General features: G+C 39.9%; 1 protein-coding gene across 2 annotated transcripts; it reads right to left on the bottom strand.

The window, feature by feature from the left end:
• Nucleotides 1-4,727: 4,727 nt before the first annotated feature.
• On the bottom strand, nt 4,728-11,921 carry KRT25 (keratin 25). Of its 2 annotated transcripts, none has more exons than XM_036341813.1 (8): nt 11,319-11,921; nt 10,933-11,015; nt 10,422-10,518; nt 7,851-8,012; nt 7,642-7,767; nt 6,615-6,832; nt 6,208-6,275; nt 4,728-5,098 (listed from the first exon to the last, which is right to left on the bottom strand). In XM_036341813.1, the coding sequence occupies exons 1-8, from the start codon at nt 11,745-11,747 to the stop codon at nt 4,989-4,991; spliced, it is 1,293 nt and encodes a 430-aa protein (XP_036197706.1). In that variant the 5' UTR covers nt 11,748-11,921; the 3' UTR covers nt 4,728-4,988. The 2 variants fall into 2 exon arrangements, with proteins under 2 accessions (XP_036197706.1, XP_036197705.1); XM_036341812.1 differs by having other exon boundaries at nt 10,422-10,578; nt 11,319-11,912.
• Nucleotides 11,922-13,728: the final 1,807 nt, after the last annotated feature.

Here is a 13,728-nt window from a genome sequence, read left to right as displayed (position 1 = left end):
GAGCCCTTGAATTAGCAAAAAACAACACTGCTTGAGTTGCTTCATGAACAGCTTGGGCCACTGATTGCTTCTGTCCTTTATTATGTGTTCTGTCTTTTAAATCTGTATTCTGCACCTCTGGGTGTGTGTGTGTGTGTGTGTGTGTGTGTGTGTGTCTGTGTTGGAGGGGTTGTTAGTAAAAGGAGGTGTTGTTTGCAGAGGGGACAGGGAAGGTCATGCCAGAATCATGTGGGGACTTGCCTGCAGAGAATTATTATTTAGGTCAGTGTCATGATGGTGGCCACTGTGAGCCTCACCAGGCTCACCTACCTGGAAGGGAAAAAAGATTTTGCAGTAATATGTGTCCTGAGAAGCCACTCCCAGTGGATCTGGCACCATCCATAAATCGATGTCAGTCCTGTGCTATTGCCAGACACCAAAGGAGTTACAAAGTACCTACAAAAATAGAACTGAGAAGCACCAAATTCTGTGACTGTTTCTCTTCCTTCATCTTTCCTATCTTCTTTCCCCATCATTCTTTTCCAGTCTTTCTCTTTTTGGTTTCAGTTAAGCATATCTGTTGGAAGGCTTCCTTTTCTCCACCGGCATCTGCTCGATCACGCCATTTTGCCAAATTCTGTTCTGGGAGAAAATGACTTAGCTTTGTACTTGTCGAGTTTGAATGCTCTAGAATCTCTTTAAACAGCTCTTTTTTATTTTTATTTTATTTTTTTACTTTTCCTGAAGATTGTTTAGTCGGTTTATGGAGAGTTAAGAGAATGGGTGTGTGACTTTGTAGGGTAGAGGTACTTCTGTCCTTCAGAGTCCAGAGGCAATGTAGATCAAAATAAGCACAGAGTTTATTGATTATGTTTACTTGACAGGTCCTTGGGACCTTGCCTCATACCAAATAGACAATATTCTATTCACAGAACCTACAGACATATAAAACCCAGACATGCCAAAACCGGTTTGGCTCAGTGGATAGAGCGTCGGCCTGCGGACTGAAAGGTCCCGGGTTCGATTCTGGTCAAGGGCATGTGCCTGGGTTGCGGGCATATCCCCAGCAGGAGATGTGCAGGAGGCAGCTGATCGATGTTTCTCTCTCATAGATGTTTCTAACTCTCTATCTCTCTACCTTCTTCTCTGTAAAAAATCAAAATATATTTAAAAAAATAAATAAATAAATAAATAAATAAATAAAACCCAGACATGTAAATGTGAGCTGTTAGCTCACAGTCTGTGTCCAGCCTCAGAGAAGGTGGGCTAAAGTGCATATCTTCTGGGGTGTCTAGGGGAGATATGGCCCGTGGACAGGCAGGGTTGGGAGGGGTGGTCTGGGAAGGGAAGTTTGGGAAATGGGAGGCTGAAGATGAGTCAGGCCAACTAAGCAGGCTGCAGATTCCTGCAACTGCGGCTTTCTTGGAAGTCGGCTCTCCCCAGAATCCTCTCTTGATTTTACACAGGGAGGACAGCGACCAGCAGGTGGCGCCAAACTGCAGCTAGGTCAGGTTGAAATTGTGCATCAGAAAACTGGAGTGACTTGGCTGGCTAGCTGCACAGATTTCCCCTCAGTGTTGGAATAGATTTTTAGCATATTTTATTAAGGCTTAAAAGGGTTTCTTTTAATTTTGTTTTGCTTTTTACTGTGTATTATTTTCTTCCTAGAGATACAGCTTTACCTTCATGCCTTCAGCTTTTGTTTGATTTTAAAAGGCTTCATCATTCCCTAAGTATATAAATATTTTCTTCTTCTTTTTAAAAAAGTCTACAAAGGTTTGCTTTCTTGTATTTCTGCAATCTCTGTGGAATATAAGAAACAATTATAGCAATAGTTGAAGCTCCGGATCCTCAGGCTCGTTAGATTGTTACACTTATTCAGACTCATTTACTTCTTGGGGCTAGAGCACAGGTGCCGACATCTTGCTTTCTTGCTTTTATTTGAATTTTATGTCAGAAACATTGTTGACTTGAGATGAAATCACTTGACCATTATCTGTCACTGTCTTTGTACCTCTGCCTTTATTTCAAGGGAAAATTTTAGAGCCATAGTTTTCTAACCTGTAAAATTAAGGATAATAATTCCTACCTAGTGCACAGGATTATAAGTGCTTTGTAAATTGTGATTCTATATTCAAACACATGGCTTGATCATTTTTTTGGCATTTGTACAGTGTTGTTTATTCCATAAGACCACCTGGTGCTGAATTGGAAGATCAGCCTAATTTCATCTGATTCAAGTGCTGCATAGTCTTCACCATTTTAAAAAATGTATATCTGATGTCCTTGGTATCTTTACTAAGGGATTTTATTTTTGAAAAATTTATATATAATTATTTATAAAAATATGTAGACCCTATCTATATCTTTTTAAAATCCTCATCTGGGGATATGTTTTTCACTGATGAGAGAGAGAGAGAGAGAGAGAGAGAGAGAGAGAGAGAGAGGTCTGTTGCCTTCGGTATTTGTCCCGCTGGAGGTCGAACCTGCAACCTAGGTATGTGCCCTGAACCCCCAACCTTTTTGGTGTATGGGACGAGGCTCCAACAAACTGAGCCACCTGGCAGGGCACTATTTATATCTTTTGGATTTAAGTTTAAGACTATAATTAGTTGCTCTCACAAACCTTAGCAATTAAGGATTGTAGTTAAATGTCATGGTTGTGAAGACTGCATTTCAGTTTTGTGATCTCATCTTGGCTTGGTCAGCTGCTTCCGTGGAGAACTGAGCTGGCCATGACTCACTCTGGCCTGTAGCATCATGGTGGGACAGAGCGCTGAAATATGCTCCCATTTTATTTCCTAATGTATATTTCACTAGCCATGTTAATAATTGAACTGTTCCTTTGCGTCCTTATAGACTTACTTGACAATAATTTCATGTTATATTTATCAGCATTCAAATGCTGAGACTGGTCAGTAGGTGGGGCAGCATTCCTTCCAGTAATTATGCTAATACTAGAATCTTGTTCCACTCTTTTGCCTAATTTATAGGAACAGATAAAAATTAAACTAACTCTCACACATCAAGCCAATACTTCCCCTGCCTTAAATCATCCCAGGGCCAGGTACCAGACAACTAGAGACTGTCCTTCCAGCCCAAAGCCCAAGGAAATTATTCAAATTAGGTGAAGACTATTACACATCAGTTTCAACACTGTCTCCCTCCTTCCTCTTGGATTATTCCTATAACTGAATATGGATCCACCATTTGGGCAGTCGTATTGCCTCTGCAGGTCTGTGTGAGTATAACTTTAATCCTAAGGAAGGACAGCTACTTTCGATAAAATTTGGTTTCCTCATAGAGTAAGACAGTATCTGGTAAGACTGCCACGTAAATACCTGAAAATTCTCATAGTTGCTGTGAGTAAACTCTTCAGTGAACCCAGAATGAGCACTGATGGCAGCAACAGTGGCAGAAGGAAGATGGCATTTCATTAGGGAGCAGTGTTGACACACTGGTTATAGTGTATGAACTGAAGCTCTGAAAATGTCCCCCCAGAGCTGTCTTCTTCTATAACACAATTATCATTACAGTTCAAAAATGCTTTCAAAATTAAGTAGTAAATAAAAGTAAGTAAATAGAGTCTTATTACTAGAAAATTCTTTTTTAAAAAAATCTATATTGATTTCAGAGAGGAAGGGAGAGGGAAAGAGAGAGAGAAAAATCAATGACAAGAGAGACTCATTGATTGGCTGCCTCCTGCACACCCCCCACTGGGGATTGAGCTCACAACCCGGGCACATGCCTTGACCTGGAATCTAACTCTGACCTCCTGGTTCATAGGTTGATGCTCAACCACTGAGCCACACTGGTTGGGCCTGAGAAAATTCTTGATTGTTATTAAATGAATAAGAACAGTGGCACAGAGCCCGAATGGCATGAAAGAAAAAAGTATTTTCTCTTTGTGAAGGAATGTCTATTATGCTCACATTTATTGAGAAAGCTGCATTTCTGAGAACTCATGAATTTTCTCTAAGATTGTAATGTTTTTGTTTCACATAATCTGATGGGGGACGTATTAGATATTTTGATTCTAGTGGCCTCTGGCTAAGATTGCATTAGAAATAGACAATTCAAGAATAATTAGTGCCCTTAAAAAACTCCAGTTGTCTTTTCTGCTTAATATTTTCAGATGGAGCTTGAAATCAAATTTTCATGGATGGATTACAATATGGATAATCCATCCATAGAGGATTGAGAGGGCAACTAAGTCTCTAGCGGTAATATTTGATTTGAGGAAATTATGTGACTCCATTAATAGAGCTTGAATTTTAAACCAGAACTTTTGCTTTAACCTCCCTTATATTTGGAATATTATTTAAATATATATTCAAAGGGAAATGATATTTGAGAATTAACCCTTATAAATATCAAGTATTTAAAAGTAAATTAGCATTTACTGAATGCTTATTCAATAAATACACTTTAGAATAATTTGTTAACCTTTATAATAACCAGTTGAGAGAAGTATTATTATCCCCATTTTACATATGAACCTGAAATGTGTACATTTTAGCTATTATGAAAGGGAATAGACTTGTTATTATGTCAGAGTAGGGCAAATTGGGGATTTAAGTGAAAGTATTTTTATTCATTCTGAATTTGTCTCATTTTGAATTATTGGGAAAGCCTCATGAAAATCTGTTAATTTTTTAAAAGTTTTTATATAAATGAAAAGCTGTTAGTGTTCATATATCTAGGCCACAGACACGGACATTTTAAATATAAGACAATACCATCAGTGATAACTTGCTGAAGGAAGGTTTATTGAACACAAAGAATTGGCAACATTTTCTACAAGGTATTCAAATGAGTCATCACATTTGTATGTGACGTTCTTGCAGATGAATGGGAGATACCACTATTGATGGCTAGAGGTTATATTTCAGTAACAGAAAGACAAAGGGACAGACTTCTTTTAGACTTGCTCATTTTTCTTGGCAGATACATATAATGCCTCTTCTTCTCGGAAAGCATTTGGCATATGCTAGCTCTTGTGTCTCAAATTAATTGCTTTGAGATTTCTCTTCCAGGGAGTGGAGCCTGGTGCTCAGTATTTTGCTGCGTTGGTCTACCTCCTCCAGAACTTTCTTAACCACTATGGCTTTGGCTGGATCTAGAAATTAAAATTTAAAAGGAGTTTTGAGAGAGTGAGAAAAGATGAATAAGATTACAATAGCTAAAATGTGGAAGCAACCCAAGAATTCATCAATGGGTGAATGGATAAAAAAAATATGGCAAAAACATACAAGGGAATATGACTCAGCACTAAAAAGGAAGGAAATTCGCCTGGCCAGCGTGGCACAGTGGTTGAGCATCGACCTATGAACAAGGAGGTCACAGTTCGATTCCCCAGTCAGGGCACACGCCTGGGTTGCAGGCTCAATCCCCAATTGGGGGTGTGCAGGAGGCAGCCAATCAATGATTCTCTCTCATCATTGCAGTTTCTATCTCTCCCTATCTCTCCCTCTCTGAACTCAAGAAAAAATAAAAAATAGAAAAAATAAAAATAAAAAGGAAGGAAATTCTGACATGCTACAAAATGGACAAATCCTGAGGATATTATGCTAAGTGAAATGACTCAGTCACAAAAAGGCAAGCTATATGATTCTGCTTATATGAGGTACCTAGAGTAAAATTCATACAGAAAGTAGAATGGTGGTTGCCAGTGGCTGGGGAGGGGGAATGGAAAGTATTGTTTAATGGGTATAGAGTTTCAGTGTTAGAAGATGAAAAGAGTTCTAGAGATAGATGGTGGTGATGGTTGCACAAGAATATGAATGTACATAATGCCACTGAACTGTACACACAAAAATGGTAACGATACTAAATTTTATGTTTAGTATATTTTAATTCAATAAACTTAAAAAATGAGTAAGAAAGTATATCAATTAAGGAATAATAGGATTTTTATATAGGTGAACTATGCAATAAGCACAAATACTTGGACTCATTTTTTGGTGAAATTTGATTAGCTAAAAATATGGCGACATGTTACTTTGTTTAAAATTAATATAAAAAAAAAATTAAAATATTAAAAAAATAAAATAAATAAAATTAGCATACATCTCTAAAGACAGACACCTAGCACTCACTGATGTCTACTACAAATCTTTATCTACTCTTACATATAATATATAATATATATTCTGGGAATATAAAAGCAATCAAGCAGTGCATTGAAAATGAAGTAGTATAGCATAAAAATAGAATTTACTCAATTACCTTTGACTTGACTTCCCATGTTCCCAGACCCATAATCTTTAGACTTGTAACCTCCAGATTTGCAAGCCCTGTAGACACATATTATTGAAAACATTACAAAAACATGATTTGGAGAGAGCCCCTTCAGTTCTAAATTCACTATTATGTTTTATTTAGCTGTCTGGTGAGCACATTTCAGTGGGTTACATCTGCTTTAGCATCAAGAGGTGAGTCTTACATTTTCATACCATAAGTACAGGGCTTATTGCATTTTGGTTTTGTAAGATGTGGCTAATTTGTACCTTGGCAGTAGAGTATCATGTTTAATATTTAGCGATGTGATAATAAATGTGGTCATATCAGTTCCCGGAGATCTAAGTTTCATGCAGATTTCAGTATATTACTTCTCTGTAAATTATTTTACCTACCCGTCATCTCCACCTATGAGGAGGCAGTAGGTCTCAATCTCTTTTTCCAGGAGGACCTTGATGTCCAGCAGCTGCTCGTACTCGAGTTTCTGGCCCTCGGTCTCGGTTCTGACCTGGTGCAGCTGCTCCTCCAGGGCCCCGATCTGAGCCTGGATCTGGGCCAGCTGCGTACAGTAGTTGCTTTCTGTCTCCGTCAAAGAGCACTCCAGGGACTGTTTCTGTAAGGAAACAATGAAGAAACTGAGATGGATACACACATATACACACTTGCTTTGACATATGACTTTCTCCTCTTGTTAGCTCTGCTGTTGTTGTAGATTTCCTGTGGACACATGGTTAAGAAGACTCTGTGACACTCTTAAAATGAGCAAGTCTTTCTTTTTGGTAGAACAAGTCTAAAGTCATTGATGATGCTGTTTTAGCTGTTCTAGATACAATCCTATTATCTCCTATTCTCTCTTAATGTTTTGAGTTAAGTATATAAAATAATATATGCAGACTAGAGGCCCAGTGCATGAAATTTGTGCACAGGTAGGGTCCCTAGGGCTGGCTGGCGATCAGAACTGATCGGGGCCTTCCGGCTGCCAGCTGCCCCCCTTCTTTCTATGCCAACCCCTGGTGGTCAGCACATATCATAGGGAGCGATCAGTCTCCTGGTCAAACTCCCAAGGGGACAATTTGCATATTAGGCTTTTATATATAGATATTCTCAACATGTTTAAGAGATTTAAAAAAAAATCTTACTTATTGATCTCAGAGAGGAAGGGAGAGGGGGAGAGAGATAGAAATATCAATGATGAGAAAAAAATCATTGATCGGTTGCCTCCTGCATGCCCCACACTGGGTGTGGAGTGTGCAACCCAGGCATATGCCCTGCCTGGGAATTGAACTGTGACCTCCTGGTTCATAGATCAATGCTCAACCACTGATCCACACCGGTCAGGCAATGTGGTTAAGAGCTTTAAAACCAACTGGCACATATTTAAAATGATAACCTAGGAGATGGTAAGACATTGTCCTTTCCTACCGTAGCTAAGAGAGACTGAAGTTCAATTTCCAGTGTTTGCAGATTGCGCTTCATCTCAGTCAGCTCATTCCGGGCGGAGGTTGTGGCGCCCACATCCTCAGAGATCTGCTGTTGCAGGGAAGCGCTCTGGAAGGTATAAGTTGAGGGAGAAAATCTTAGGTGTGAGCATCACCAAAATGCAGCAGGCTTGTTTTCTCACAAAGACTCACCTTCTCATTGAACCAGGCCTCCGCGTCCCGGCGGTTCTGCTCCGCGAGTGCTTCGTACTCAGACCGCATGTTGTTCAGCAGAACCGTGAGGTCCACCCCGGGTGCCGCGTTCATCTCCACGTTCACGTTGCCCCCAGCGACGCACTGCAGAACTTGCATTTCCTAGAGGCAGAAAAGTGTGTAGCTCAGCTAAGCAGGGATCTCATAGAAAGTCTAGAAGCTCTAGAAGCTTAGCTTTGGAAGGGTTCTTAGCATTCACCTGGTTCCATCTCCCAGGCTATGCAATGAGCTCCCTCTACATTTTATATATCCTGTCCAGCGGACATAACTTTCAACGACAGTGAACTCACTGCCTCATGAAATAGCCTGTTTCATTCTTGGAGTTTTGTTGCTCCAGAGGTCTTTTCTATGATGATCCCAATTCCATCTCATAAACTCCAATTCATCCATCAGTTATAGTTCTGCTGAACAGAAAAAGTCTTAATTCCTTTTCCAAATGAAAGTCCTTAAAATGTCTGGAATGAACCCAGCTGGTATGGCTCAGTGGTTGAGTGTGGACCTATGAACCAGGAGGTCACTGCTGGATTCCTGGTCAGGGCACATGGCTGGGTTTACAGCTTGATCCCCGGTAGGGGACGTGCAAGAGGCAGCCAATCAGTGATGCTCTCTCAGCATTGACGATTCCATCTCTCTCTCCCTCTCTGAAATCAATAAAAAATATGTTTTTTTTAAAAAAATTAAACAAATATATAGAATGAGTGATCCATCATCTCTTTTTCTATTCATTTATAGCTTAAATGTCTCCACCTCCGTGGACTTGGTCATTACTCCACTCTGAGACCAGCTTTGATGTGCTCTCCAGTCAGCAATATCCTGAACTCAGCATGAACATGGTGGAGGGGCCGAGTCTGGATAATTTTGAACAATTGAAATAACTATGAGTAAATACATATTTATGTTTATATATTTATACTTGCTTATAATTATAAACTTGTTTATTATTAGTAAAGGAAGAACATCATCTTCTAAAGAATCCTAGTTGTCTCTTAAGCTATTAAGCTTTCACAGGCCATTATAGTGTCTTGATGGACTTTGGTGTCAAACCGATCTCGATGTGAATTTTGGTTCTGCCCTGTAGTAGCTACCTGGGAACGTTGCTTCACTTCAAATCCCAGTTTTCTTATCTGAAAACTGAGGCAACAAATAATATCCTTCTCTGTGTTGTTGAAAGATGTGAAATAGTTATAAGACCAACAGTACTACCTGGCGCGTAAATACTAAATAAATGCTAGTCATTATGATCATTATCATCATCAGAGAGGTTGGAATCAGTTTTGCATGTTATTTCATCCGAGGTGTGTGCTGTTGGGGTGCAGTGAGTCATTCTAAGATTGTGGATGGCAGACACCACTAAGACTGTACCACTGAAACAACACGGAGCGGCTTCCGCCTCTGCTGCAGGAACCCTCCTCCCCGCCCCTGTCCCAGGCCCTGGATCGGTCCTCATGACACTAATGAGGCTTTCTTTCCTCCCTGTACCAAGTCCCTCAGGTGAGTCTAGCATTCGTTCCTCCCTGGTGGTCCCATGCCTTGTCTGTCTCCAGGTGGGGTTTTTACTTCTGAGGATTTAGGGAAATCTTCCCCAGTTCAAACAGAAAAAGATTAAAAGATGCATGGGGGTTTGTCTGTGAGTCATTAAAAAAATGAAATCAATTGCATTCAATTCATCAAAAATTTGTTGAGTAACTGCCAGGGGGCTATAGCCATACTTGAACCCATATATTTATACAAATGTTATTCTTCAAATACTTAAATTTACAAGACAGCCTCATGACTAAGCAAGCAGCATTTCTAGCTTTTCTCCTTTAAGCCCTTGGCTTGACTTGGAGAAGTTTTTTGGCTGTTTAAAAATATCAAATTCCTTTTCAAAGAATAAAAATATGATCAGGAAACAGTGGTTCTGAAAGCAACCCCAGAGGTGTGTCTGGAGCAGTGGCTGTATGGTCTAATTTAGAATCTAGCTTCCCACGATGACCACTTTGGACATATACTATTTATTTGGAAGTGTAAATTTTAATGTAACAGTTTAATTCCAGTCTCATTATTTCTATAGCCATACTTATTAAGAATATGTATTAATATTAAGTATATATGCCTAATGTGTGTATGGAGTAAATGTTTAAGTGTTTTAAATCTGCCACTGTTAATATAGAAATTTAGATCTACTTTCCTTAGGCAGTCCTTACAGTATACATCTTTTATCTCACTAGATGTAATCTTTTAAGTGCACCATTTTAATTATCTATAGCTATAATTATCTAGCCAACTACCGCTCTTTAACCCTGATTGGTCTGGAAAACATGATTCTTTTTTCCCCCATGGGAAACAATGAGAGAGCAAGGGTGAATCTGCACAAAGACTTGGCCACTTCTGAAGACAACTCAGGCCCCATGTCTGTCTGATAATGGTTTATTAGGACCAATGTCTTGTTTAAGAAGCCAAGTACGAGACCTCCTATCGGGTAGGTAGTGTCTGCAGAGGGGTGGCAAAGCATAGACAATCAGCTCTCACCTCTTTGTGGTTCTTTTTGAGGTACGTCATCTCCTCACTCAGGGTTTCATACTGAATCTCCAGGTCTGTCCGGCACAGGGTTATTTCATCCAGGACTCTGCGCAAGCCATTGACATCACTCTCCACGCTCTGGTGAAGAGCCAGCTCATTTTCATACCTTAAAGGGTGTTAATGATTTTCCAGTTTGTCACATGGTTGGGGAACTAGCCAAAATCAACGAGCAAGTAGAATTTGGGGGCGCCAGATTTGGCCACAAGAGACATTTTCAAAGTCTGCTGTACGGGAATTATTCTTTTCTTTGTTTTGACGCAAGAAAAAGAACTAGGGCATTGAACACTTCTTTTATGGCAGTTCATACTTTAGATCTTGTGGCAAAAGTATAAAAAAGTAATAGCATTCTGTTTGCTTTAAATCCCAGTATTTTAATATGTAATGGAGGGATCAAAAATAAATTCAGTTTAGTGCTTCGCATTAACCTCCATGGATTCTTTCGCTCTGGGAGTCTACCTACTTGAGTCTGAAGTCATCCGCTGTCAGCCTGGCATTATCGATCTGTAGAACAGCATTCGAATTGCTGGTGGTGGCAGCGATGATCTAGAAATGGGGAGTTTGATTTTTTTTTTAAAGACAATTTATTACAATCAATAAAAAAGTGGTTATGTTTTAAGATTAGAAAATGGATATAATCAAAATTAATATAGTGACCAGATAGTGACATTTTAAATCATGAGGTTAACCAAAGGAATCTACTTCGTGCTTATTTCCAATGCTAAATTGAAATTCCTTTTAGGAAATGACAAGTAGGGATGATAAATGCGTTTAGAATTCAGTGAGGAAAGGAAAAGAGCCTTTAGAAATGAAAGTTCATCAAAATGATTGAGGAGTGTAGTTTCTTACCTGGCTTTTGAGATCATCAATTATAGGGAAGTATCTACTGTAGTCGTGATCCAGACCGCGGCAAGACCCAGGCCCAAATTTCTCATACCAGCCCTTGATCTTCTGCTCCAGGTCTGCGTTGGCCTCCTCCAGAGCTCGCACGTTGTCCAGGTAGGAGGCCAGGCGGTCGTTGAGGTTCTGCATGGTCACCTTCTCATTCCCAGAGAGGAGGCCCCCCTCATTCACAGTAAAGCCAGCACAGGAATTGCTCCCGCCTGCATTTCCTCCCAGAGCGCTGCCCCCAAAGGCACAGGAGAAGCCACTTCCAATTCCAGGCAGGCTGCAAGCATTTCCAGCCCCAAAGCTGGCTCCCCCACCCGAGAGCCTGAGCGACCCCGTGGCGGGACGGGCACAGGCCCTCCTGGAGCCACTGGGAAGTCGAAGAGACATGGTGTCCGGTCAAGCGTGTTGCAGAGCTGTTCTCGTGAGTCCCAGAAAGGAGTGCCTTCTCCTCTCCACTGTTCTGTGTGCCTTTTTATAGATAATTCTCAAGTGTGTTCTGGATGATATTCTGCCTACACAGAGTAAAAGGGAGCTTGCCAGCCTCAGCAAGCTAGCGTAATTGGATGATTTTTCCTAATTAGTGACTGACTTCGCTGGGCTCATTTCTGTAGGAGGGCAGCTGCCCTCAGGTTGGTGGTTATCTGAGAAATGGGTCTGGGTGGAGCAATTTCAGGTTCCTTATTACATTTTCAAATTGTGAGTGAGTCATTCTTCACTTCCCTCCTTAGAAGATAAAACTCAGCAGTCCGCCACACCATAGCAATCTGGCGTCATGGTTTTGGGCTATTTATGCCCAGGCAGATTTTGATGTCTTTGAGACTTTATAAAAAATGTTATTGTTACAATTCTTTCCACTTAAGTAGGGAACAGAACTGGGATCATGATTTACCCAACCTGGTCCTTTAAATACCAATCCCGCCCCCATACCCTCTCGCCACTGTTTCTGATGGGAAGTAACTTCCATTTTGGCTGACATGCATCCTGTTTTGTTGACACTTACTTATCGTTAGGTATAGCTGCCTTCTCTTAGCCATTTTGGCAATTAGGAACACACCCCTAATTGCTGTTATGAGTTGTGGGAGTTTGGAAGGATATTAACTTATTTCCTGACCCAGCAAAATTTGAAGCAAACCTGGAAGCAAATATTTCATCTGTTTTTATTTCATTGTGGTTTAGCTTAGGTGAAAGTCATCAGTAAATTAACTATTTACTGGGTGTGGATCCCCATATAGTTATTGAAAACCCTAAATATTATGGAATTTTTTGAAAAATCTGGAAATTGGCTTATGGACAAAATTTCCATGAACATTTATGTGACACTGTTGTGAACATATGGATTCATTCATTCATTCATTTATTTAACAAATATTTATAAAACATCTACTATGTTCTGGGGACTCAAGATAAGTAGAATAATGCATTGTTTCGCCTTTTGTGACTAGCTTCAAAGTTGAATCATGTGCCAGAATTTCTTTGTTTTTTTAAAGGTTTAATAATATTCTGTTGCATTTATATACCATATTTTTTTACCCATTCAATAGTAGGTGGGCACTTGGGTTGCATCCACCTTTTGGCTATGTGAATAATACTGATATGAACATGGAAACCATGATTTCACTCTCTGCATGAACACATTCTTGATGTAAACAAATCAAGCAGGATCAAAGAGTATAGAGGAAAATGTTAAAATCTTTTCTCACCTTCCTCTTTAGCTCTCCTCTTTACTCTCTCAGGCAACCACAGTTCATCATTACAGATGTTTGTACCCTTCCAGATGGTTTTCCATGCATTTGCATACATACATAGCATGTAGACACACATGCCTAGGCGAGTCATCTGTGTTATATGTGTTGCCCTGTAACTTTCCTTGTTTACCTTACATGCCTTAGAGCATGAATTGGTAGGTTTCTAATGAGATGGAAACTGTTGGTTGGTCCCCCAAATTTTTAACTGGGCAGTAGCTACCCACAGTAAAGATTACTTTCTCCACATTCTTTGTAACTACTTGTGGTCATGTGATTAAGCTAGACAATGAGATGTAAGCAGAAGTATATGTGGTGTGTTCTAGATACTTCATCTAAGATGCAACTGACACAAGTCTTTGTCCCATCTTCTCCCTTTCCTCCATCCTGCTGAAATGGGTGCGATGGCTGGGTTCCTGGGGATTCTCTGGTGCAAAGGTGCCATCCCAGCCCTGAATGCCTTACCCCTGGATTTGTGTGTGGGAAAGAAATAAATTTCTATCTGTGTAAAGTGCTGTTATCTTGTTATGTTATTCTGGGCCAAACCTAATTTTAAGTAATTTGTTTAACCATTATTAGGAGATTTTCAGCTTGTTTCCAATTTTTTTTGCTATTATTAACAATCC

This window comes from Myotis myotis, unplaced genomic scaffold, assembly GCF_014108235.1.
Source record: "Myotis myotis isolate mMyoMyo1 unplaced genomic scaffold, mMyoMyo1.p scaffold_m19_p_17, whole genome shotgun sequence".
In the NCBI taxonomy this organism is placed as follows: Eukaryota; Metazoa; Chordata; class Mammalia; order Chiroptera; family Vespertilionidae; genus Myotis; species Myotis myotis.
This window is presented reverse-complemented; position numbering and strand designations above follow the sequence as displayed.